Raw genomic sequence first — 26,189 nt, forward strand, 5'->3', positions numbered from 1 at the left:
TCAGTTCGGGGTTGCAGGAAAGGCAGAGCCGATGAACTTCTTCCCATTACCATAGAAAGAATTTTCCCAGGTGTAAGTTTGGATAATGAGCTCCTTCCCTCCCAGGCTCAGACTACACCTGTGGATGAGGGGCAATGAAAGATCTAAATCAGAAAAGAGACACATGGAAGAAAACGTTGCAGGACATGTAGATATACTCACTGTTTTCCAGGGCGAGTGATGTAGCAGAGGCTGTACATGGCCAAGTCAAACTCAGGGCTGCAGCCAATGATGGCAGAACCGACCTGCTTGAAGTATCCCTCCCACATGAACTGCATCCCCATGACATCAGGGTAGTTCAGCCACTGAGCACAGGTGAAAGAATGAAACAGAGAAAATAAAGTCAGTGCTTCACATGTCACAGTGGAAATCAACATATTGATACTGTGATACTATGCTTACAGGCCCGTTGAAGCTGTGGCTGTAGTACTCCAGCTGCCCTCTTTTCTCCAGGAGATAAAACTGGATCCAGTTGTGGAAACCAGACACCTTTCCCCCCTTAATCTCTCCTGTTACAGAATATATTTCTTTACAATCACAAAGAAAATGTATTTGCAAAATACATGTCATTTAAAAGAAATCTCCTCTGTCCACACCTGCGAAGATGTGTTCAAAGCCGCTGGAGTCCATCTGGTTGTTCTTGCGAGAGTACAGAGTGAACCACATCATTTTCAGGTCCTGGATGAAGTCTCCCTCTGATGCATAGACGCCTTAAAAAAAAAGAACAACATAGACTATAGACACCACAGCAGAGGTTTTCAGACTGTTTTTAAACTATCCAAGGCTATCATTATCTTATATTCATATCACAAACGTGCATACATCCACCTAGGAATCAAAGAAAAAGCATACGCCTTACAACTGCATTACATTACATTTTTAAGTTCTATTCAGCAACAAAGTAATCCAGTGATAGTTATCTGCACATCCATGGGTCCTTTGTAAACAGGATCTGCTAATAGCTAATTCGACACACTTTTAATGGTCTATTATGGGAACTGAGAGCATGATTATCCCCCAATTAGATCTAAGACCAAGAATAACATGAGGAGTCATAAATCCAATGATGTTAACTTTTCTGGATTCTGAATATTTTTCGTGAACAGAGTAGATGTGTTTGTGGGGGGGGGGGGGGGGGTGCTGCTGTGATCTCAGTTTTGTCTTGGGGGGCCCTACAGTGGTATCCCCTGCATTACCAGACCTCTGCGTGTGAAGCGAGTGTCAGGGTGGACTACGATGTGGACGTACTTACCCTTGGTATAGAGGAAAGCAAACAGCTCGCGGCCCAGCTCGGTGTTGGATATGGTCTCCCTGAGGAAGGTGTCCTGCTCAGCCAGCTGCTGAGAAGTGAAGTCCTCTGCCTGCCCAGTCATCCTGTGGTAGTTGTCCAGCAGAGCCAGGAGAGCAGCATAGGTAGGTCTGGAGAACAGAGCACCCTCATCCACATACTGGAACAAGCTGGAAGCACAAAAACGAAACACCAAATGACACAGATGAAGAAGAGGAGGCAATGAGTGAGAGAACTGTGCTTGTGTAGTTTTTCACTCACTGTCTAGGGGAGAGGTCTCTCTTGGAGCTGGTCTGAGAGTTGGCAATCAGAGTTTGAGGGTCGATGATCAACTCTGAGGCTGAAGCCTTGTTTGAGTCCAGAGCATAGAGGGTCTCAGAGATGGCTTTAATGTCGGCGTCAGTGATCGCACTTCCTCCAGCTCCCCCGTCACCTGCAGATCATCACAAACACACACAGATAATGCTTTTATTGCGCCAGTGTTCACTTTTAATAGCGATTTCTGCTTTTATTAAACATCACTACAGTATAAAGAATAGTTTGACTAAACACCACCTCGACCAGATTAAAGTGCTGTTTACATCAGTAATATTAGTATAAAACACTGTGAAAGGGGCTGTTCTCCATCATGAGCACTCTACTAATTTTACTTGTGCAAAGTTTTGATTCTTGTCATGCAGTATATTTATATTGCAGTATTGCTACTTTGACTTAAGAATATGTTGTATAGCAGTGCAACAGTGACACCTGCTGGTCACACACAGAAAGAGGATTTCACCTCACAAGCCAGCAGAGTTCAGGTCCTTTGTAATAAAAGTACTGATACTGCTTTCTAAAATTACTAGGCTATAAGTAAAAGTCCTGCACTTGAAATCTCACTTCAGTACAACATAAAGTATTATCAACAAAACGTAATTTGGTTAGGCTTTGCAGAAAGTCGACCCCTCTGATTGATATATATGGTAATAATTACATTATTGATTATTATTATTAATACTGATGCATCAGACACACTGACACAAATATCTGATTAAGAATTTCAGTCTTTTCAGTGCCTCTGTGTTCAGTGTTTGGCTGCTGACTGCTTAGAGGAGTCGAGGAGCTGTTCAAACAGAAACTAGTTGACTAACACTGGTGATGTCCTGCTTGGCACGTGAGTCAGCTGTACGGGACACGTGTTTGGTCTTACTGTCACAAAGGTCAGTGAAGTCGCTGCAGCAGTTGCTGTGCTGGGCGCACTTGGAGTTGCAGTGGCACTTGTTCTGAGAGTTGTATTTCTCATTACATCTGCCTTTACAAGATGTTTCAGCTAGAAGGAAAAGTAGCACACTTGTGATCAGAGAGAAGGTATTAATAATAACATAGAAATGACAGAAATAAAGGTACACACTGGAAAGGTAAAGAGTTATAAAACTGCTTTTGTCACTCACCTTTGCACGTTTCAGTGTAGTCAGAGCAACAGTCATTGTAACGTTCACATGATGGGTTACACTGACAGGAGAAATTATTGTCTGTTCCATAACCACACCGGCCCCGACATGAGTCCAGGGTGTCTGAGAATCAACAGGACAAATGTTTTACTGACGTTGCCACAGCCTACATGAACTCCTGGATGACATGGTTATACACACCCATCACCTGTTAAATTGTTATAGTCTTCTGTTCTTCAATAATGATCAGACACCAAATCTGTTATTTACACTGAAATAGTTTTGGTCTCAAAAGAAGAAAATTAAATGACTGAATCTTCTTTTAGTCGATGTCTCCACAGTGTTGCAGGACAGGGGTGAACGCTGTTGTAACCATTTTGTCCAGAAATGCTCTTCAATGTTGAATTTATTTTCCAGTCCAGAAAAGTTAAAGTGACCCTCGATCATGACTGAACCACAGCAGCACAGGACCGTCTGCTCAGCGGTGATTGAAAAGGTGCAGTGCAACAGTGCTAACCTGAGACCAAACCTCAGTTGCACAGAGGAATCTTTGTCTCTTTCTGCCCTTTCAGCTGTCAGTGTGGTTGAACCATCATAAACAACAACAAAACAACATCTATTTGTAAAGAGGACTTTCTACAATCTAAAAGCATGAACGACCATTCAGCAGAGTAGTCCTCTCAGCCATCCGACTGCACTGAATCAATTTTTTGTGACAGGTGATCCCAAACTTTACTAACTTCACTATTGTACATAAACCTGTTGACTGTGTAATAGTGCAGAAAAAATCTCTTACTGCTGTATCCCTGGTGGAACAGGGCCACACAAAGAACAAGAACAGCAATGACCTTCATCTTGGCTCAGCTGCAACGTGGAAACAAGGTGAACTGACTGTAATCATGGCCTGCCTTTTATAGCAAGTTTCACCTGACCAATCCAAACGCCCTCATTAACCCAGCCTATGCAGGCTGTCAAGTTCTCCCTCAGAATCAAGTCTCTTGGATAAAATGTGCGCTCAGTTGTGACACTTTATCCTCTTAATTGTAGGCTTTTGTTCACAGTGGTAATGTGCATTTGGAAAAGAATATTGACTGACATGTTGTAGAGCGGGATGTCTCAATAAACTATAGACTTAAATAATAATAATCAAAAGTGTGTAAAGAGACTTTTTCTCTATCTCGTCTCTGTGAAACTGAACACCTGCTTGGCACACCAGCGGTGCTTTAATGTATCAGAATGAGACCATATCAAGAGGTGAGCTGTGATAATGACCACCACCTCAGATGTTGTACTCTCAAATTACAATTAATATAATTTCTTTCAAATGAAAACTATGAAGCTAAATTTCCCTTTTAGCTTGTTGCACTTAAGGTTATATTTTTCAGTACAAATTAAAATGAACAAAAATACTTTTACTCAGTGATCTTTTCTTATTACTCCTGCTAGAGAGACCAGATGCTGTGTTTCACAGGGTTTATCTAAGATAGCTCTGAATACTCAGAACACCTAAATGCTCTCAGTCTGTCTGTTCATGTTCAAGTCACATGCTCCCTCTGCAGATAACACACAACAAAGACTCATGTATGTCCTTTGAGTAATGTAAGAAATGTATATTTAAATTCTGAGGCTCTCAGATGCTCAGAACAAAAAGAAAGAACTTAGGGAAAGAAAACGAACAGTGATTGTGCAGTTTCACTTGGGAATTTCTGCATCTCTGTCTGTGCAGTTTAAATCACTTTTGTCCCCTACAGACATAAATGACATTGTCGCATTTCTTTGCCCCAGAACAGTGTGCATTTTAGGTCCCAGTTAGAGAAGATGGATAAAGATAGACAGCATCCATATGTTGTTGAATTTTTCATATTTTACTTAAGTATAATTGACTAATTCTATGCTTGAAAAATACTCCATTACAATGAAAATAATTAATAATTAAAAAAGATTAAGTATGAAAAATTAAAGTATCATTGGAGAAAAACGGCCCCTGTAATTGTACTGTTACAAAGTTATCATTAGATTATCATTCCTCATGATTTAATGTAAAAGCAGGATTTTTCGGTTGTGGTCAGTAAAAGTGGAGCTCATTTTAACTGTTTTGTGTAAGACTGCAACTAATGATTATTTTCATTAGGGATTAATGCAGAAAATCTTCACATGAGACCTAAGAAGTTTGAACCGTGTGTTTTTGTTTTTGCATGAGAAATAATAATCAAAATAGTAGCCAATTCATTTTCAGTTGATTTTCAATTAATGAGCTAATATTATCAGCTGTACTTATACATTTTCATATGTTTTGTGTGCTAAAATCGAATTTACAGCAGTTAATATAACAAGTAACAAATAAATGTAGTGGAGTGAGAAGTACAATGTTCCCTCTGAAATGGTGCAGAGGAGTAGACGTAGCTGCATGAGAAGAAAATACCCAAATAGTAAATCAGAATCAGCTTTACTGGCCAAGTATGTGTGCAAAAAAAAAAAAAAAAAAAAAAGGCTCATGCCTGGATATGCTTTTGAAACTGCAGGTATACTCCCGAACTGTAGAGGGCGCTGAGCAGCAATACGTAACCTTGTGTAGATTGTTTTGGCCCTATGCGGCTTCCTTACCCAGCGTGGACTTCAATGACATTCTGAGCTTTCATAAGTCAGCTCACTTCCACACACTGTGATAATGTCTTTAGCGTTTTTAATCAGAACAGTCACAAAAGACGCAGCAAAGGTGAGCACGTTGAAATTTACAATTAGTCATCTTTTGAATATTTTACCGGAAAGTTTGAGTCACGAGTTGGTTTGATAGTTAGCGTCCTGTCTGATGTACCAACCAACGCTACTGGCCCAGTCTTTATAGGTTACCTTGCTCATTCACTCTTATTTCATGTTGAATAGATATCATTGAGGCTGGATATCTACATAGCATATTTGACTTAAAAAGGCATTTGTTGTGACTGTGTGCTAAAGGCAGTAAACGTGGGTCTCTATGTTACACCTTCTCCCATCTGCCATCTGCCTCAGGCCAGCGTATGCCAGCATGCACAGCGGTTACACACAGGTTGTCAGCTTCTGGCAGCGGACAAAGCCCTCCTGATGAAGCTGCGGAAAAGCACCGGCTACACTTTCATTAACTGCAAGAAAGCCCTGGAGAAGTTTGAAAATGACGTGGCAAAGGTAAACTCTCAGTTTCAACAATGTGGGTGTGGAGCAACAAGACATCTTTTGCTTTGGTTACTACTCGCTGTGGGACTGTGTGATCGATGTCATTTGTGTCACTTTCAGGCAGAGACCTGGCTACATGAGCAGGCCCAGAAGGAGGGCTGGAGCAAAGCAAACAAGCTGGAGGGCCGCAGAGCCAAAGAGGGTCTCATTGGCCTGTTCATAAGAGATAAAGCTGCAGTCATGGTGGAGGTATGGCCCGTGTCCTGGGATTAAGTACCAGCATCGTTATTTCACTTGACCCCTTCCCACTTTCTTGATGTTCAATAATACCTGTTGTCTTTCCTCTTGTCTGTGTGATCCAGGTTAACTGTGAGACAGATTTTGTTGCCCGCAATGAGAAGTTCCAGCAGCTGGTGAAGGATGTGGCCTTTGCCACGTTGGCTCACCATCAGAATAAAAGCCAAAACCTGGAAGGATATGTGAAGGTAAACTCACACACTGAGGGAAACGTCTGTGTTCACTGTGGAGCAGGAAGGTGGAGAAATCCCATCATTTGATTTCATGTCATTTTTTCTCAATATGTAAATAGGCAAAGTGATCCGCCTTAGTTGATGTGCGGTGACTCTCTTGTCTCGACCACAGGTTTTTATTCCAGCACTGCCACCTCAGTGTCACAGGTGTTTTGATGAGAAATATTTCAACAGAAGTAAAAGCACATTGATGAATAATATAATTAATGATGGCTGAATTCCATTTAGCTGCTTCAGTTTCAGGGTCCTGGTGTTGTGCATACTGACTCACTGTCACAGCTCAGGATATATAATAGAGCTATTGTTTTCTGACATTAAAGAAACACATTATTGGATGCATGCAGTGGTTATAAAACTACATTATCACACCTTATTTTGTTTCTTCAGTGAGGTGTTTCTTTCTATTCAGCCTGCTTTATAAAGGGATGTGAACAAATTTGATTGAACAAACTAATTTAGTGAAACTGGTCTGAACAGATCTACACATTCACTCTTAATGTAGAGACTTTAATAAATTATCTTCTGGCTTTTATCTCTCCTTTGTGAAATATCCTTCAGGCTGTGTGGGAATGTTAATCCATGCCACTGGTTCCCAGTTTCCTGTCTTGACTCTTGAAAGTCTTGTTAGAAAATATGTCCTCATAGGAAAATGTATAATTGTTGGTAAATACTGTGCATTTCTAAACCTTTAAAACATTCTTATATATACTTATGGCTACATTTCTGTTTGTTTTGAAGAATTTGTTCCATGTTTATATACAACTTATAAATAAAGTGTTCCACATTTACAGTATGAGGTTAATCTGTAGCAGACGGGTGCTGATGGAGGTCATGTTTATCTGACAGTGACTGTTTATGACACTATGTTGATGTGAAATCAGACTCCATGTTGGTTCTACATTAACATACTACTTTTGTTTTCAGAGCGCCCTGGCAGGTGATGAGTTAAGCAAACTGAGTGTGGCTGAAGGAGCTTCACTTGCTGACCAGGTGGCTCTCACAATAGGTCAGTAATGGCACATTTCCATTACACAGTTCCAGCTCTACTTGACTCGGTTCTACTCTACTTGTTTTGGTTGAGTTTCCATTACAATTGAGTACTTCATAGTACCTCCTCGACGTAGGCGGGGTCGTCATACCACGGCTGCACGAAACTGCCATGACGGCAATTTGTACGCGACGCAAACAGAGCCGACAAACAATTGAGGACATCGGGGCGATGTTGTATTTGCTGCTCGGTTTGTGGCTTTTTGTCAACGGACCACGGTGAAATTTTACAAGCAGCCATTTACCTCGAGTGAGAATAAAGAATAAAGTCAGCGGTTGCTGTTGCCCGGCGTTACAATGGAGGGGGCGGGATTGTTTTTCCGGTGTTGGACGTCGCAAACCAGTGACGACACTCTCTGGCCAATCAGTGGCCGACAGGCTGTTGACGTCACACATATAGTATCGCTTCTACTCGCTTGGAACCTCGCCAGAGCAGGTACTGAAAATAGTATCGGGTACCAGGTACTATCCCTAATGGAAACACAAAACAACCGGGTAGAGTCGAGTCGAGCCGCGCTAGTGGAAATGCGGCATAAGAGTGCTTCTTTTTTCCTGAGGTGACACTGCTCAGTTGATCTCTGTGTTGGTTTCACATACATGCCCCGTGCTGTTCTCCTCCTAACAGCACGTTGAGATTTTTTTTCCAAGTGGTGTGTTCACCAGCGATGATGGCAGTGTAACACACATTTCTAAATTTAAGTTGCAGTCCACCACGTTCGTTTTCATACACGTTTCTGTTTCAAATGGTAGCTGGGCAGAAACTGCACTTCTGGTTATGCAACACTACTGAGGAGCATGCAGAGTGTCATATTTATAGCCTTCCAGACTGGTTTTGGGTTTTATTGGGAATACATACATTTTACATCTATTTCCTACTGTTCCAGGCAAACATTGTAGAGTTAGCTGTTGGTAATATCATTGGCGTGTTCAGTGGAGCACTTCAGTATTTTATTAATGCCCTAGACTTAATGTAACAACCCATCACAACAAGGCACACAGTAAGAAAGCATCCTGCATACTGTGCAGGAGAACTGGTAATTCCACACAGTGTTGATCAGCTGTACGTTGACCTTACTGATTATACTTTCATGTGCACACACATACTAACTACATATTGAGACAGGCTGCTGATCTGACTGTAGACATTTGAAGACTGGATTTTATTCAGTTGCATTTATTGTCTTGATTGATAAATATTCTGAAGGATTGAGGACAACTGGACATTTATTATTATTCTTAACCATCTACCAAAGGACGCGCATTTTGCTGAAATCAGTTTATTTCATCGTTCATTCATAGAACATGATTCTTCCTCCTCAGGTCGCCTCGGTGAGAACATGTCAGTGAAGCGGGCAGTGACTGTGGGCGTCCCTGCTGAGTGGCACATCGGCTCATATGTGCATGGCGGTGTGAGTGGCCAGACTGAAGTGGCCATGGGTCGGTACGGTGCCCTGGTCGTATTTCAGGGTGGAAAGGAAGGAGAGCAGGAAGTTCTAGGACGCAAGCTGGGCCAACATGTAGTGGGAGAGGCCCCTGTGTCCCTGGGCAACATGGACGACCTGCCTGTCGGTGAAAGCGAGACACGCCTGCTGCCTCAGACCTTCCTGGGAGACCCCAGCAGGACTGTGGCTCAGTTCCTCAGGGGTAAACAGGCTCGAGTGCTGGACTTTGTCCGATTTCAGTGTGGCGAGAACATCGGTGAAGAAGCAAAGTGAAGGAAGAGAAATCATTTCACTGAAAGGATTCATGCAATTACCCTTTGATTCTCGATCATTCACTCACATTCTGTCATTATTGCTTTGAAGGCAGAATATGAAGGCCTATCAGCACTGACGCCAGATGAAATGACCAATCCAACAATAAAATGTTTTTTTTTTCTGGAAGTCTTACTTCATGTTCATTTGTATATGCTACTAAGTATTTTGAACGATAAAATCCACATCAACATCCTCTTAAGCAGATTACTCACGGGAGGTTTTCCTTTCCAGATGTGTATTTACATGACAAAGAAAATATTAATGTGTAGATCGGATTTAATGTTTTCCAATCTGATATGCGTTCTGCCAAAAAATGTGTGTAATGCAAAGAAAAAAAAATATTTAAAACAAAGTATAGCCATGAACCTTCCCACTAGAAAATGTTAAAAGCAGCTGTTGTACAAACTGAAAACAAAGTGGGCTTTTAAGAGTTATATCACATTACTGACCTAAACACCTATTTTCAGTCTTTATCCACCTGTTTTTGAAAGTAAGTTTTGCTGTTTGTCCAAGGTCTGCTGAAGTGCATGTGATCAGTGCTGTTTGCTCCTTGACTGAAAGGTGGTGATGAGTTCATGGACTCAGCCTGTTTGTTGTACCGTCTGTATGTAGTAAATTACATACACTGTGGTTTGAACACACCGTCCTGCAACAGTACACCAGGTAATCTGTGAGTGTAAACTCATCAAGGGCTTCATTGTCAGAACAATAGCTAATCAGCCTCACTGTAGTCTGGAGTCATTGTATTGATTTTGTAGTATCCCTGTTGAAGATTAAATGACCCCTGTTAAGTAACTGGTATGATTATTACAGGGCCCACAAATGGAAACAGTCCGGAAAACGTATATATGTCAGTTATTATTAGTAGACGCTTTCTCTATCACTATTACTATAATTATTTGTTAATTAATCCTAAATACAGACAGGCTGTGGCATGTGACTTAAACGCGCCCTGAAGCTGAAGCTGCGCCTCTGCAAAAATGCGAGCGATGAGACTGTGAAATCGAGCCCTGTGATTGGCTATTGCTAGACAAGCTGCGGTGACATCATCAGTGAGCCGAGCTAGCCGGCGTCCTGAAGGCTTAGTGAAGATAAGAGACCCTCGCCCGTCTGTCATCCCGCAGCCACACAGACATGGTGAGTAAATATCGTTTCATCTATCAGAGCAGCTTCTTTTGATAGATTTGTAACAAACGGCACTGCTTTGTTTCTCATTTGAAGCATTTGAACGCATCTTAACCCAGTTAACGTGAAGCTAGCTGCGCATCTCTCCTGGCCTCCTTCACTCACTGTGGTTTTAACGTTAGCGTTAATGGAGGATTCGTCACACTAAGACCTGTCTGTTAACCCTCTAACGTCTAACATTGTCTCTCTATTAATCCCCCTGTGCCTCTGAACATCGTCTCAACCAGTCTGACTTCACAGAGGACCAGATCATGGGTGAGTTAAACGGGATTTCCCTCTGGCTCTGAGATTCAGCTTCATGTCATGGTCGTAACGTACCTGTTGGAAGTAGCTCCATGCATTCGTTACTGTGACCCTGTAGCTCCACTGTTGTCACTGCAAACCACGGGATCCTGTCAGGTAACTCAACACTGCGATGACTGACTGAGATTAGCACGTTTTCTAACTGTGTGAGGTTCAGTGTGTTCAGTCAGTGCCTGTTAAACAACACTATCCAAAGTCACGGCACAGAGTGCTGCACTAACCTGCACATCAGTAAATTAGTGAAGCACGTTTCTGCACGCTGATGCAGAAATATTCACTTTGAATGTGTGACATAGTAAAGGCAGGTTTGAGTTCAGCAGAGCAGTGTGTGGATCAGGGTGTTGGCTGCACTGAAAGATGAGCAAAGGACCCCGAAACTGCTCCAGACTCTCAGAGCAGACAGTACACACTGATGGAGGACACCAGCTGCTTTGCGGCGTAGTTTATGTCTCCAAAGTTTGTGAGTCGTGTTTATGGACCAAATGTGCTGTACAGCTGAGTCTGAGTTCTACTTCTCTGTCTCCATGTTAGAGTTCAAGGAGGCCTTCCTTTTGTTTGACCGGACGGGTGAGGGCAAGATCACCTACAGCCAGTGTGGCGATGTCATGCGGGCCCTTGGACAGAACCCTGTCAATGCTGAGGTGCTCAAGGTCCTGGGAAACCCCAAGTTAGAAGGCAAGCCTCCGATTCACCTGTCACACCGAAAAACCAAATTAACCTACTGCTTTATCATTGCCTCAGCTGAACAGTGCGGTTGGTTGTTGTGTCTGCAGTTACAGTCCCGGTGCAGTAAATGAGCATTCAGACTAAAGCTGACATCTAAAATAAAAAAATAAAGAATAAACAAGTTCACTTTTATGTTTCCATTTGATATTAATTGCAGACATGAACCACAAGATGCTGGATTTTGAGCAGTTCTTGCCCATGCTCCAGGCCATTGCTAAGAACAAGGACCAGGGGTCCTTTGAGGATATTGTTGAGGGTCTGCGTGTCTTTGACAAGGAGGGTAATGGTACAGTGATGGGGGCCGAGCTGCGTCATGTTCTCACAACACTAGGTAAAAAAAACCCCTGTAAAATGTGAAGAAGATATGTGATTGACCCTTATCTAGTAATCCTTCTTCCATCCTTCTTTCCTTTAAATACTCATTCTTCTTTGTGTTCCAGGTGAAAAGATGACAGAGGAGGAGGTGGAGACTCTGTTAGCGGGACATGAAGACGCCAATGGCTGCATTAACTATGAAGGTAAGCTTCATAGTTGGCTTATTCCTTATGTCCCCTGGGCAGTGGTGGCGTTCTCTGAGCTGTCCTTGTCTGACCTTTGACCTTGCTCTCCTGCAGGGCTGCTTTGCGTCCCCTGGCAGCGGCCGGTGCGAAGCGTCCCTGCATGTCTTCAGACTTAAGGCTGATGTTGTTTCTCTCCTCTCTCTCTCTCTCTCTCTCTCTCTCGACAGAACTCGTCCGGATGGTGATGAGCGGTTGAGGATCTCAAAGACATTTCCAGCTTTAATTTTATCGATGAATCATTTTGTATTGTTTGTCTCATCTTGCCCTTCCATCCATGTCATCCTACCTCCAACAAGTCTGAGTTTTCTTTTTCTTTGACATCTTTATTTGATTTCAAAAGTGCCTTTTCTGTCTAATGTGAAGAAACCGTTTCATCTCCTTCTCCAAACAGTGTTCAGCCTCACAGGCACGATAAGCAGGAACGTTTCCCTGATGATTTCACCTCTTCCATCTCTGTCAGCCAACCCGTCAGTCTTGTTGTCAGCAGCTTTTTTCATTTGGATGGATCTGATAATGTGACATGTTACACTGAACACTATTGAATAAAAATCCTCGTTTCCAACGGGTCTTTCAGCCTGCGAGTCTGAATATTAGTAAAACGTCTGAAAAATATTAAATAAACAGCATTATCAGTAAAATACCTGTACAACATTGGAAAAATGTCAGGAAACTATTGCAATTCTATAGATATTTAAATAACATAAGTAGAATATAGGAAAATTAATAGTAACATGTTGGAAAATATTTTTTAGTGAAATTTTAGAAGATGCCATAAAAATATCTGGAAAATGTTAGAAAAAGTATTGGCAAAATGTTGATGGAAATATAGATTATATTTTAAGTGTAATGATCATGAACTATCTGAACATGTGAAACATGATGAGCTTGTGTCAGTAATGAGAAAATAAAATGGCAGACTTCACACATTCAACAAAAATCGGCATGTTATGTAAAGAATAAAAAAATCAAATGTGATGTCTGTCCAGCAAATGAAATGTGAATACGTTCTTTAAATAAGAAGTTAAATCAGTGATAAATTGGCCTATTTGTGGTAGATCTACATGTATGGTGTCTATTTTGCTGTATTTGTAGTGCAGCCCTTTTAAACTTTGTTTTTATATGAACACAATGTTCCTTCCTGACTGCAGGAGGTACAGCGCCTCAAGAGCAAATCCTTGTAAGCGTTTATGAACACATCAGTCCTGAATCCTTCTCTGCCTGCAGGCGGTAGTTAGTAGAGATGTGCTGTGATACAATCTTCAAATCTCTGTTCGTCAGCATCCTCAGGGTAAATCTACAAATGAATTCAGTAATTTATAGATCATTCATCTGTAGATTTACCCTCTCTTGTGTTTAGATCATATTTGTGTTCGAGTTGCTGACAAAAACAAACCATTCAACACAATGACTCCTGTTCACATCTTTATTTTTCCCCAACATTTTGTAATTAAAACCTGAACCTTTTTTGTTTTGCCTTTTTTTAATACAAACTGCCAGAGTAACTGTCAGCACTAATGTGATGATTTACTGAGGGAAAAATTGATTTCTACGGTATAATAATAATCAATGCAATTGCTGCTACCTTCAGCATAGTGAAAAACATACAGAAACTGGACAGACACTTATTTCATATCACAAAATCCACACAATGTAGTAATAACACAGATAAAAGAAGTCCATTTATGCTCACCACTGTGGTGAGGTCTGCAATACTGGCTTGACGGACATTAACTGTAAAGTTTTCACCATCTGACTGGATTATATTTCATGACACTCAACGTGACGTGCCGTGTGCAGAGCGAAGCATGTTTTTTCTGGATTCTTCAGCCTTTGTGACACACAGCGAATGGCACTGAAAATAAAACTGAACGGTAATGTGGTTTACAGAGCTTAATGGCATGCGTTCACATACACACATGCTCACAGTCACATCTCGGGCAGAGCCGGCAGACCGGCCCGAATCATACACAACAGTGGAGAGGGTAAATACAGGCGGCAAAGGTCATGATATACAGTTACAATGTCGACATATCAAAGAAAGAAGATGGAAAAATGGACAGTAAAAAATATAAAAATCGATAGGATAAAAAGTGAGGATACTGTTGCAGATATTAAGGACACAATTCTCCATTGTCAGCTGTTTAAGGTGCGAGCTCCCTTGTTTTTGACAGCTTCAACATTTCTTCCACGCGTAACTTGAAATGCACCGGCGAAAAAACAAGCTGCTACAAAAAACTCCTCTTAATTTCCCAAGCAACTGCAATAAAACTCACTGAATAAATGTGAGATAAACATGATTATAAAAAACATTTTGGTTTAGCAATGAACACAGTCAAATAATGGATAAAGACATATGTGGTCGCTGGTGGAATTCTTATTCCCAGACCATCTTTTTCAGTCATTCCTTTCGCACAAAACTACATTCCTCACAAAAAACTACGACCTGGATGCTTCACCCAGATATGCAAAAGCTCCTCACTGACACGTTTTTTTCTCCAATACTGCTGAAAGGAGGGATATTATTAAGATGTAAAGAGAAGTCTTTTCAGGATGATGATCTCATGCTGTCAGTACTTTCAAATATTATCATTACAGGGCAACAAAAGGTTTGTTTGTAACAGAAAATCCAGCTTACAGTACATTTTCTCAAACTGCATCCGAAGCAACTTCATGTAATTTCCATCTGGCTTCTGATTTGACCCTTTTCATTCATTACAGACAATTGATTTTAGACATGTGACCTTCAGGTCGGACCCTGTAGAGTGACCGTTTGTCCATGTAACACAGATAAAAATAGAGAGGAAATATTCCCAATCAAGTCTCCAAAAACCTTCAGTATGAAAAAGTATTTAAGACAACAAAAGGATGACATAAGTGCTAAAGTTAAATTTCAAGGATGCTTCAAGTGTTTGAATGAGACCTCGGGAAACATGGTAAAAGTGCATTTTTTTCTTACATATACTGTTTTAGTAAGTACCTGTGTTGGGGGGTGGGGGGTTACTCTCAAGAGATTATAAAGCATAAGACTTCACAAGCTGTGACAAACTGTTGCAGAACAGAAATGCAAAAATTTCCATACACTGAAAACACAAGATGAGTCTTTTCTCCTCTTCTCCTTGAGTGTCAGCATGTTGGTAAGACCCTCTTAGTTTGATCACATCTCTGGTGTTAAACATCTAAAGCGAGACGCTGCTGTCCAGTCGACCGCACGGCAGAGCCGCTCCTGTTGGAAAGTACACTTTCTTCATAGGCAGATTCAATTTGAAAGGGACTTCTTTTCAGTCAAAGCGGAGGTTTGATTTAGATGCTATCTTTTTTTTTTCCTCCCTCACATCAATTGTCCTGTTGGAAACAAACAAACACAAACAAAAAAAAAATAAGCTGAACGTGTAAAATGTGTTCTGTTCCTTCGGTTTATGACTTCTTCATTTCAGATGATACAGGCAGGATTCAAAGTGGTCAGAGTCATTCGGATTCTCTGGCAATTTCTTTTCTTCTCACTGTGGCGGCGGGACGGGAGCCGAGGGGTGGAGTGTTTCCCCGGGAAGAGGGGCAGTGGGCTCTGTGAGGGGTGAAACGGGAGGGGGGGAAATGTTGAAGATTTGAACAACATGGAAGCTGTTTGCTTTTAGAATATAAAGTGTTCTTCTTGTTTTAGCCTCAGTACGAAACAAAGGAGGAACATAAAGCAAAACTCGGAAAAGAAACACCTTCTGAAGCTGCTACATTCTGCTCTAACCTCAAACTCACCATGGAGGACAGGAGTAGTGCTGGAGCTGGAGCTGGAGTGGGCAGCTGGGGCCTGGCCTGGGGGGCAGGGGGGCGAGGTGTGAGCACTCTGAGGTGGTTGGGACTCAGGGGCCGGGGCAGAAGTGGCTGGCAGTGCTGGGCTGGGGGCTGGCTGCGGCGCTGGTGTGCTGGGAGCTGGCTGAGTTACGGTGGAGCCCTGGGGTGGCGGGCCTGAGGCCGCCTGGTTGGAGTGAGGGGCCCCGGCCTGGCTGTGCTGCTGGTGCTGAATCTGCTGGAAGTGCTGCTGGCGGGCCCTCATCTCAGCGTACTTCAACTGCTCCATGTGGAAGGACTGACGGTCAGCCAGCAGCTGCTGACGCTGGTACTCCAACTACACACATAAAAGACACCAAAAACGTTACAGGCTTTGTAACAATGACTGCCCTCTTTTGATACTACATATCCCAGAATCCCTCACTCACAGCCTCCCGCTCTCTGTCCATGATGGTCTCTAGTTCCTCAAAGTGTCGCAGTTTAATCTCCAGCTTCTTCATCTGGGTCTCCACCAGCAGAGCCACCAGAGATTTGATCTTCCTCTCTTCCACTGCGGCCAGGTGCTGCGAGGAACGAGAAGCAGAAACTTTAGACGAGAGAAAAAAGGTGTTGAAGGGGTGCAGAAGTTGAGGTCAGGTGATAATTAACTTCACCTTGGCTTTGACAGCAGCAGCAGCGAGTGCAGACGCAGCAGCAGTGGCCAGGTTCCCCTCTCCCACATCACGCTCCACCTTAGCTTTCCTCTCTCCTTCAGCCTCTGCTTCTCTTTGCGCCTCCTCTGTGCCCTCCTTTCCGTCCTTCTCCTTCTCGCCATCGCCTGAGACAAAAAAAAAATGTTTCTTTGGTTTTTCCACCTTTGACAAGTTCGCTGTGTTTCCCGTATCTGATTGAGATGCGTTTTCGTACCCATCTCTGACTCTGTTTTGTCCGCCTCCCTCTCTCCCTCCTGTTCTCTTCCTCTCTCCTCTTCCTTCTTGCCATTCTCCGCCTGCTTCTCCTCTTCCTCGATTGCTCCATCTTTGCTGTCCTGCGCGGGAAAGTAAACACAGCACGATGAGCGTCACGGCCGTCCCTCAGCAGAACTCACGCATAAAGCAACATGACGTTATGATTAGGAATGTGCATCATACCTTGGCCTCTCTCTTCTCTTCATTTGATTGGCTGTCACTCTTACTCTCATCGCTGCTTTCATCTACAGAGAAGTCAGAACCTGTTATTTGTTTTTCTGCATCATCACCGAGATGCCAGCCTTTTTAGACTCTAGGCTGTATGTGCATCCATCCTACCAGGTCTGTCTCCCTCCTCCAGGCCCGTGCCCGCGATGCCGCTCCCCTCCAGGCCATACAGCGGGTCCTGCCTGCCACTGATCCTCGCTGCCTCCTCCACCCGCCGCACGTGAGCCTCAACAAGCGCTGCAGGAACCTCCTCCTTCATACGAGAAAACTCCTCTGAGAAGGAGAGAGAGACAGGTCAAGGTTATCAGTGTAAAATTAATTTTTTGATCTATAATGGCCTGAGAGGTTTAAGTCTTGGATCAGGAGTAGCAGTAATTAACACTGAGGTTGTTTTTCAGTGAATTCAAAATAAGCTTCTTCTCACCCAGAGCAGATTTGGCTGCAGCCGAGGCCACGCGTGGGTCTACGACGGAGGCGAGGAAGGCCACCGTGCTCATGACGGGGTTTCCTGCTTGGCTGAAAGGTATCGGCTGGTAGGCCAGTGGTCCCAGGGACGAGGAGTTGTCCTCCAAGTAAGGGTCTTCGATGGGCAGCCGCAGGAAGTGCAGGATGCACTCATCCTGCGTACGGCTGCCCACATGTTCTGAAACCTTGTTCCAGTCGTCCTTGTACATCTCCAAGCCCTGAGGGAAGAGAGGGTGACGTTCAGCTCTGCATTTCTAGTTTAGTGATTCTTCACCAAAGGAATTATCAGCATCATCACACAATTGATTTTAAGGATAATTCATACCTCAAGTAGAAGTAGTGTTTCTTGTTCTGTCCAATCCCTCATCGAGCTCGCCGTGCTCTTGCTCTGTGCACAAATACCACCCCCCACTTTGTTAATATGGCATGTCACTGTAAATCTCAGCATAGCAATCATTCCGTCATGCATCTTCTCACACCCGTACCTTCGTGGAGCCGGTCTTCTTGCTGTACATGTCGGTCCGCAGCCCAAAGTTTTGCAGATCTGCTGGTTTGTCCTTCACTTTATCTGGGAAGGACATCATCTGCTGCGTAGCAGGCGTCTGTGAGCGCACAACGACAGAGGGACAAATGTAAAACGACACAGAGCACGTGTGCAAGTGTCTGCTTGTCTGTGTGTGTTTGTGTGTATGTGGACCTGGGACGTCTTGGGCTGCAGGGGCACCAGGCTGGACGGAGTATCTGCCAGGACGTGGAAGTGAGAGGTGGGCGGGGGACCCATGGGCGTGGGCCGGCTCTCAGAGTCCACCTGGTAGTTGATCAGACCCCACTGTTCCAGGAAGGCGTGGACTCTGCAGCAGAAGAAGAACAGAGTTCAGCTCACTGACGGCGGTTTGTAGATACAGACAGTTAAAACTCATTCGGCCTCCGCCTACCTCATGATTGCACACACGTCTCCTGCCAGGTTCCTGCGGCAGGCGGTAGAGGTCAGGTACTCCTGAGGGTTCAGTCGGTAGGTGTCAATCATGAAGTTCCTGTAGGCCAGGTAGCTGAAAGAAGGAGGTGCAGAGACGTACTGTTGTAGCTTATTTGATTGCTGTTTAAATGTGTGTATTATATCCTGGTAATAGAAACATTGTGTTGTGTACTGATGAAATACTTACATCTCAGGGGTTTTGGATTTGTTCTTCCCGTTGAAGAACTCTGGCAGGGCTCTGCGCTCAATGGCATGAACACTGGGGCAAAACAATTATGACATTATGAGGACTCGTTCTGAAATACATCTGAACGACTCCCTTTATGGGTCTCAAGTTACATGCTCACTAGCACTGAGACTGTCCAGGCTTTCATTCTAACCAACATGCACACTGACACCTCTGAAATCACCTGTTGTAGTCGAACCAGGCGGCGTAGCTTGGTATGATAATGTGATGAGTTTGCTCAGTCACGTTGTCCTCGTGAAGGTCCGAGCCTTTCACCGGTTCACCCTTCACACTAGGGGAGCCTTCCTCCTCCTCCTGTTTCAGCACAAACACGCGCTCAAGATGAAATTTGGGTTGACTGTCCTCAATTTAACATTTGCTTGCACTCTGACACACTACCCTACCTTGCCTGTGGTTTCCATGGACTCATCCTCTTGCTCGTCTGGTCAAATCACAAAAGAAAGAGTGAGTGAAGAAAAGGCTGAATAGAAAATGAACAGATGAGACTCTGACAGAAACTCTCTGCTCACCCATATCTGTTCCTCCTTTGACTGGAGTTGAGTCCGAGTCCTTCTTGGTGTTATCTGCAAAATGAAAATATAATGTCAACAACTATTTTGAAGTGTTAAAAGACCGAGGTGAATGTTAATGGTGAAGTTGGAGCTGATAGTTTGGTCACTGATAATATATGCTGATATATTTTGAACATATGTGGATTTATGCACTTGTCTTAGCTGGATTTCCCTCCTCAGACGCTGGAACAGGTGACGCTTCATCCAAATCCTTACTGAGATCCTCCTGTTCTTCTTCCCTCTGTCCACGCTTAGACTTAGTGTACGGGGTCGTTGGCCTGTCCACACACACACACACACACACACACACACACACACACACACACACACACACACACACATTATTACATTTTATATTTCTCTGGTTTAACTGCTGTTGCTCAATCTACAACGAACACCTAAAGCAACACGTCACTCTTTAACAGCTGATGAGCTGCATCAAGACGTGTGGTCACAGACCCCTTTTTGGTGTTCTTCTTCTTGCTCTCCTGAGGCGGAGGGGTGGGGGAGGGTGACGGCGAGCGCTTCCTCTTCTTGGCGCTGCCGGGCTTCTTGTCCCTCCGCTCGTCAGGTGTAGTCACCTCATCCGTCAGGGTCTTGGCCGAGATCCTCTTCCTCTTAGGGCAGCCCTCGCCCACTTCATAGTCCTCCTCGTTCATCCACTCGTTATACTGGTCCAGGTCTAAAATCCACTTAGCGTGGACCTGCAAACAAAGATATTAGATTAAAAAAAGTATTTAAACATTTTCAGCACACTTTCTGGATCCTCTGTTGTATCTAGTCGTTAATGGCTGCATTAGGAAAAAAGGAAATCTATTAATGTTCAATGTTCAATTCATTGATCTATGTAAAAACAATTCTACAGACTTAATGTCAGATGTGAGATGCCACATGAACAGATATGTCATTAAAAAGTTATTTTTAGTTTGGAACAAGAGCACTAAAGGAGCCGTCGCTGAATGAGGAAGAATTAACATTTAATTACGTCACTTTGAAGTTGTGTTCTGACATTTCCGCAGTGAGTAAACAGAGTGACAGGATTCTCGACGACCTACCAACCCAGCGTGCTGTTTACTGTGTGAACGCAGCTCTAAATGTTTGAATGCTTCGCTGTTCTTACTATCACGTGCTAGTGAGCGCTGCCTGCCTTGAGCGAGCGATGCTCTGAATGCACATTAAGAGCTTCTGACTCTGCTTTCAATTTATGGTTCAGCCAAGTGCCACAGTAAGCTCTGTTGCTCCAAGTGCCAATTTGCCACAGCACTTCATTCCTGAATGTTTTGCACAGAGGGGAAAATATGACAAGAGTGAAGTTGCCAAACCAGGCAGCTGTGAAAGGATTGTATAATAAAGAAAAGGCTGAGACACATAAAATCAACTTCCATCGTTAGACTCATGTGGCACAAAAAAGCACAACACCTTTATTTTAAATTGTTTTCGTCGTTTTCCAAAAATCATGCACATAAAATGATCTGTAATTTTCCATCTGATGTAACGGTGCATTATACACCCATATAAAACGGCACATTTGATTTGAATGTGTCACTCAAGTGTCATTTAGGCTCAATAAAGTGCAGGAAAAAGCAGATACTGCCCATATATTCATATGATGTGGCTGAACAGTCAAAAATATGCTCAGCTAAACTTGGTATGTCAGCAGAATATTAAAGAAGAGGCTGAAATGTATTTAAGAGAGAAGAAAGGACACAGATTTAAAAAACTGGCAATAGATGACAGCAGCGTGGGCTCCACGAGGGGGCAGCAGTGCCCCCCCCCTTCATTCACTGTGCCCCCTCACTTCAATAAAAGCACATCAATGTTTTCTCTGTCATCAGAAGACCAGCGAAGCCTGAACACAGATCTCTCTGTCTGTTTGTCACTGTGAGCAGACTCCAGTCTGCAGTGTCACTGACAAACCTCAGAGCTGTAACATCAGTAACATCAGGCCTCAGGATCAAACAGTGTCACGCTCGCTCTCTCTCTCTCTCTCTGCTGCAAGTCTGCATCACACTTTTTTTTATCAATTGAAGGTTTTTATAATTCCTGCTTTTAGGAGGTGCTGCGGCCCCTCAGAACCCCTACTTTCTGCATCTTTGGTTTTTAATAAAACATTTTGGTCAATGTAAAATGTTTGTGTCCTTGCATTTACACCTCAGTGATTTCTACTTGTGTTTTTAGTCAGAATATTAGGAAAGAGTCTCCTAAGGAGCAGACCACCAAATGGCTTCCCTTTCACTGTGCAGGATAATGTTAACAGAAATTTGGTGCTCATGCCCCCCTTGAAAATTTATTCTTGCACACTGGATGACAGAAAAACAGAAAGATGAGAAACCAGCAACAGCGAAGATGAGAAAAACAAGAAGTGAAATACCTTCCTGGGCTTTTCTGGACTGGGAGGATCCTCCACAGCAGCCTCTACCTCACTGGCTGGGATCCAGGTGTCATAACTAAATGATGAGAGGAGCAGGGTTAAAGGTCATGGGAGGGGAAAGATGAAAAGTTTGGGCTACCTCAGGTACACCAATGTGCAATTTAAGCTTGTAGGGTGCAAGGAAGTAAAAAGCTTCAAGAGAAGAAGAATGCAGCAGATCCGCTCTACAGTGTGAGAACTGCGTTCTACTTCCACAATAAGATGAGGCAACAATTGTCAGCTCAGTGTAAAACACTGAATGGTGTTTTAAACTGTGTGTAAACTCAGCACCAACCTGTCGGGAAAGTATCCCCAGTGGAGCAACACTTGCTTATCTCTCTTCATCACAGGACGCACCCACTCCTCTGGACCAAAAACAGAAGAGTAAGTCAGCACAAAGCAAGTCGGTGCAGCAGAATTCACAGTAAAAACAACAGACTGTGCTTAAACACAACATCTGAAGCCACACCTTCCTCCAGGCTGGTGGGAATAGGAACGACAACATGGGAGCTGGAGGCCTTGTCCTCAGTCACTGAGCCCTGCAACAGATAAAAGTCACATTGATATATGATCTGAACAAGAAAACAGCATCTTTGGTTCACATGCAGGCAAGTTTTCAGCCTGAAAAAAGGAGGCTTTTAAAAAACAAAAAACACACCTGATGTCTTTTGATGATGTCTTTCAGTTTCCCGAGCAGTTTTGGCTCTATGTCTGGACTCAGGTAGATGACAGGTCTTGTCAGGCAGTTGTTCTGAAATGAAGAAATGCAACAAATGTGTCAATGAGTGAAATTAAGACACTCACAAGCAGACAGTCAAACGGGCAAGAAGGTACAGATAAATCTACATCTTTATTTCATACAATCTCCATTAAAATAAGGGCTGTGTCAATGCTCTGTGCTGTTGAGCTCTTCAGATTAGGAGAGCTGGATGATCTTGTAGTGTAACTGCAGGATTGACTAAGCAGGATTACTGGTCAAATCACATGACTGCTTGGCCTTCATTATTTCTGCCTGTAAATCTTGCACAGCCTGATTCTCAAACACACACACACACACACACACACACACACACACACACACACACACACACACACACACACACACGAAACAGAGCATCTTCATCAAATGACTCCTCACAGCTGATCTGTTAAAAACAACAACTTTAATTGGAGCAAAATTATGGGAATGTTGTGAAAGTGTGTGGAGTGAAAGAAGCTTTTTACAACACAAAAATAACATTACAGCTGCACTCTGACTGTGCAGGTATTGTGAGTAACAGACACAGAAAACTCACCTGCACTAAGGACTTCTCGATCGTCATGAACATCTCCACATTTCGGTCCATCCTCGACGGATTCTGGAAGTCAAACCTGCGCCTACCAGGAAATTAGACTGGAGTTACACATGAAACAGCAACATAGCCAAAATACAACTGAGTACAGTAAATTTTAATATCATCATTTCGATAAGTTCAACCAGGTAGAAAGAAAGCCTTACCATCCTTGGTCACTCTTGAACTTGTAGGCGGCAGCCAGGATGTGGCAGAGAGCCCCTCCTGACTTGAAGTCCAGAAAACACTTCATCTGTACACAGGACATAACAGTGTCAGGGTGCCTCAGTGGGGTAAAGTCGTTTGTATGTGTGTGTGAATGACTGATATTTGGGAGACATACTGGCAGCTTGGTGAGCGGAGGGTTGCTGACATGTCGACCGAACACCTCTTCCTGGAACTGGAGCAGCTGGACCACCAGGCTGGACAGAGACTTGTTGGTGGGGGGCTCAGCCTGGATGTACTGAGAGGACAACAACGCAGAGGGGATTAGACCTGAGCCGCAAAGACCCGTAAAATGAAACTAAAGTGTGCTGATACGTGCTTTGTGTGGCCAAACACTGAAGTTTGCATTGCTATTTGCTTTATTATTCAGGGTAAGTTAACTATTGTGCTTTGTAATATCTGATATGGGGATTAAATGTCGGTCGTGCTCTCATCATTTTTGTTGAAGTAATGGAATAATGTAGATATTTCGTTAAAGCGGTGTGTCTAAACGCCAGCATACCGCTTAGACTTCCTCCAGGCGGGCCATGGCTTCAGTCAGCGCGGCGCGCCACAGAGCCAACATCTGGATCTGAGCTGCATTACCGTTAGCCGATTAGCTAACTAGCTAGCTAGCTGGCTGGCCGGCTCAAGTCACCCGTTTTGCAAAAACCCACCCCCGCAGGTCTGATTGTGTGGTGCTTTTGGATCGGTTTAGCCATAATAACGTATAGGGATGCCACCATTCGTGGCTGCATCTGATGCAGCTGTCGGCTCAGCATCCTTTTGTATCCCGGCTCGAGTGAATCAAACAGCTGGACGTTCAGCAGCACCCTCCCTCCTCTCTTTGTCACTGCCCCTGCCCAATAGGTAAGTGCCCACATTTTAAGGTGAAAAATGTAAGCTTAGTGTGTATGGTTACAAAACATGCGGTCGGTACCTTTTTGTAATTCTTTCCCAGCCAAACGCGGACATTATCAAACTGAGAGACGGTATCAGACGCTTCGAAATATTTTACATTCGGGCCGCCGTCTTTCTTCCGTACCGCCATCTTTGCCTGCAGACAACTAGTCGACGTCGTCTGCCGCCCAGCGGCCAAGATCCGGTACTGCAACTGCCAGACAACAACACATGGGCTGTAATAACGACCAGCGTACTGCAGGGGGCGCAGCTGTGTAGAGAGTTGAAAAGCCGCGGCATGCTCCAGGGCTGGAGGAGGACTACGTATTTGAAAGCAAAGCCGGCAATATCTCATTGTAAAAATACTTTAAGTAAAAGAGCAGACGTGCCAGCAACAAAATGAACATTAAGTATCAAGACTAAGTCGCCCAGGCATCATGCAGAATAGCTCTTGTCAATGTCATGTTATTTTATTATTGGATAATCATTTGGTGGTATGAGGTGGGCCTGATATTATCTGTTTTATGAACTGCTGGGCAGTACAGCAACACATCCTATTTGATACAAAAGATAAGGTACTCTGTAAAATCTGAATTCAAAAGGCAATTAGTACCTATAGCTGTCAGATAAATTTAATAAAAAAGTAGGCCAGTGCAGCCAAGTGCAAATACTTGAAAGCTGTACTTAAGTACCCTCCTATAGAAAGAGTACTTACTTTCCACCACCGGCATGCACATTCTTTTCATTCGTCTAATTATAAATCGAAAAACATGACAGTGCAGTAGGGGCAGAGAAGGTACATGGGGGTGGTATCAAGGGCTCAAACGAAAATCTATTTTAGGCAGCTATAGCTCCAGCTCCTGGTTGTCATCATTAATTAACATTATTAACATTTTTTTTAAGTACCTTGGTAACCCGTTCTTAACTCCATGTCCCACCAGAGGATAAAAATTGAATGATGAGTTATATGTCCATAAAAAAATAATAAATAAATAAAAGCATTTTTGCATATAATCACACAGTTATCCAGCTCTTGTATTCATTGGGAGAGAGGAATTGGGTGAGGGGTGTTTTGTGCACAGTCCTTATCACTGCCCTGTGTGCACTTACAGAGAACAAGAGGCAACGTATTACAGTGTTTTCCAAGACACTTGGTTCAGTGTTCATCACTGCAGACATGCAATTTAATCTTGTTTTGTCTGGTAAGACAGACTGGATGGTTTACTCATGTACTGCACTCCAGTATATGTTCTGTGCCAAACAAAGATTATATCGGATCACTCCAGTAGGACAATCCTCATAATACAAAGGTATTTTGGCAGAGATGTGCAGCAGTATATAGGATTTGTGGTCTACAGTTTGGTTAGCAGCTGGTCAGATCTGTCATTGTCTTTTACACCCTTGAAAACAGAAGCCATTTTCAGAATCAGCAGGGAATGTGATTCACCTCAAAGAGCTGCCAGTGCATACTGTAAGTGGCAAATTGCAAGAGAAGTGTCTATTTGAAAATTAAGTATGACGCAACCATCTCAGTGCATTTCAGTCTGTCACTTTCTGCTTCCTCACTGAGTGTGATTTAGAGGTTGATTAATTGCCACTGCCTTGAATAGAGGACATGAGGAGGCTAATTTTAAATCACCAAAAACAAAGCACTTTCTTGTAAATCTTGAAAAAGAGGAAAAAAAACTTAATTTCATTTTTTAATTGGCAGTCAATTACATCCATAGCAATTAACTGACCTCCTGCAGCAGCACCTGAGTAACTGTGCTGATGAGACACTTGAGAAAGAAAGCCGGCACAAACATGGACAAGTTTAAAGTAGTCAGTGCACATATTGTATAAACGTTTGGTTTTAATCATTTATTTGACAATCATTCATGTGAATCTGGTATGTGCTGTCCATAAGGCCCACTATAAATTCATTATTCTGATAGCACCTGAGCTAAGAAGGTGCTCCCTTTCAAACATTTCAAGTTGATTTCACAATTTCCACAGTATTATTCTTTAATGTCCCGTATGTGCTACTTATTATCTGATATCTATTTTGATTAATTCAGGAAAGTGACAGTATGGCAGCAGGAGGACGGTGAAAGTTATTAATCTCAAATTAAACTCTGGTTTTAAGTGTCATT

General features: G+C 43.2%; 5 protein-coding genes across 5 annotated transcripts in view; 2 read left to right on the top strand and 3 right to left on the bottom strand.

The window, feature by feature from the left end:
• Positions 1–3,611, bottom strand: endou (endonuclease, polyU-specific). The gene is made up of 9 exons (XM_070957845.1): positions 3,554–3,611; positions 2,758–2,880; positions 2,517–2,636; positions 1,589–1,760; positions 1,292–1,497; positions 636–749; positions 442–548; positions 202–344; positions 1–118 (listed from the first exon to the last, which is right to left on the bottom strand). The coding sequence occupies exons 1-9, from the start codon at positions 3,609–3,611 to the stop codon at positions 1–3; spliced, it is 1,161 nt and encodes a 386-aa protein (XP_070813946.1).
• LOC139328975 (piggyBac transposable element-derived protein 4-like) overlaps positions 1,190–26,189 on the bottom strand; it is a 93,562-nt gene continuing 68,562 nt past the window's right edge. The window contains exon 4 of the transcript XR_011602048.1: positions 1,190–1,200. The gene's annotated coding sequence lies outside the window, so the exon portion shown is untranslated. The remainder of the gene's footprint in view (positions 1,201–26,189) is intronic.
• On the top strand, positions 5,341–10,035 carry tsfm (Ts translation elongation factor, mitochondrial). Its single transcript, XM_070959158.1, has 6 exons — positions 5,341–5,473; positions 5,767–5,919; positions 6,028–6,156; positions 6,270–6,392; positions 7,362–7,443; positions 8,805–10,035. Exons 1-6 carry the CDS (start codon positions 5,426–5,428, stop codon positions 9,197–9,199), a joined length of 930 nt encoding a protein of 309 aa, XP_070815259.1. The 5' UTR covers positions 5,341–5,425; the 3' UTR covers positions 9,200–10,035.
• myl6 (myosin, light chain 6, alkali, smooth muscle and non-muscle) lies at positions 10,265–12,583 on the top strand. Its single transcript, XM_070959231.1, has 6 exons — positions 10,265–10,378; positions 10,654–10,681; positions 11,261–11,404; positions 11,613–11,786; positions 11,896–11,973; positions 12,183–12,583. Exons 1-6 carry the CDS (start codon positions 10,376–10,378, stop codon positions 12,209–12,211), a joined length of 456 nt encoding a protein of 151 aa, XP_070815332.1. The 5' UTR covers positions 10,265–10,375; the 3' UTR covers positions 12,212–12,583.
• smarcc2 (SWI/SNF related BAF chromatin remodeling complex subunit C2) lies at positions 13,425–24,224 on the bottom strand. The gene is given in 26 exon segments (XM_070958755.1): positions 13,425–15,577; positions 15,766–16,135; positions 16,227–16,361; positions 16,452–16,615; positions 16,705–16,825; positions 16,929–16,990; positions 17,085–17,246; positions 17,398–17,656; positions 17,764–17,826; positions 17,924–18,051; positions 18,054–18,289; positions 18,374–18,487; positions 18,602–18,673; positions 18,825–18,955; positions 19,045–19,082; positions 19,171–19,224; positions 19,366–19,490; positions 19,672–19,916; positions 21,584–21,659; positions 21,918–21,987; positions 22,092–22,161; positions 22,281–22,373; positions 22,918–22,999; positions 23,121–23,206; positions 23,297–23,416; positions 24,098–24,224. Coding segments are annotated over 26 exon segments (3,252 nt in total). The 5' UTR covers positions 24,209–24,224; the 3' UTR covers positions 13,425–15,512.

Source organism: Chaetodon trifascialis, chromosome 3, assembly GCF_039877785.1.
Source record: "Chaetodon trifascialis isolate fChaTrf1 chromosome 3, fChaTrf1.hap1, whole genome shotgun sequence".
NCBI classification, from domain to species: Eukaryota; Metazoa; Chordata; class Actinopteri; order Chaetodontiformes; family Chaetodontidae; genus Chaetodon; species Chaetodon trifascialis.

Bases quoted from the DNA above. Each gene is read 5' to 3' on its own strand.
- endou (XM_070957845.1), bottom strand. From the start codon at position 3,611: ATGAAGGTCATTGCTGTTCTTGTTCTTTGTGTGGCCCTGTTCCACCAG. The intron at 2,881-3,553 runs GTAAGAGATTTT...GTTGATTCTCAG, and splicing joins GTTCCACCAGGGATACAGCA to ACACCCTGGACTCATGTCGG. The intron at 549-635 runs GTGTGGACAGAG...ATTCTGTAACAG, and splicing joins CTTTGAACACATCTTCGCAG to GAGAGATTAAGGGGGGAAAG.
- myl6 (XM_070959231.1), top strand. The intron at 11,405-11,612 runs GCAAGCCTCCGA...TATTAATTGCAG, and splicing joins GGGAAACCCCAAGTTAGAAG to ACATGAACCACAAGATGCTG. The intron at 11,974-12,182 runs GTAAGCTTCATA...CTCTCTCGACAG, and splicing joins TGGCTGCATTAACTATGAAG to AACTCGTCCGGATGGTGATG.
- tsfm (XM_070959158.1), top strand. From the start codon at position 5,426: ATGTCTTTAGCGTTTTTAATCAGAACAGTCACAAAAGACGCAGCAAAG. The intron at 6,157-6,269 runs GTATGGCCCGTG...TGTGTGATCCAG, and splicing joins AAGCTGCAGTCATGGTGGAG to GTTAACTGTGAGACAGATTT. The intron at 6,393-7,361 runs GTAAACTCACAC...TTTTGTTTTCAG, and splicing joins ACCTGGAAGGATATGTGAAG to AGCGCCCTGGCAGGTGATGA.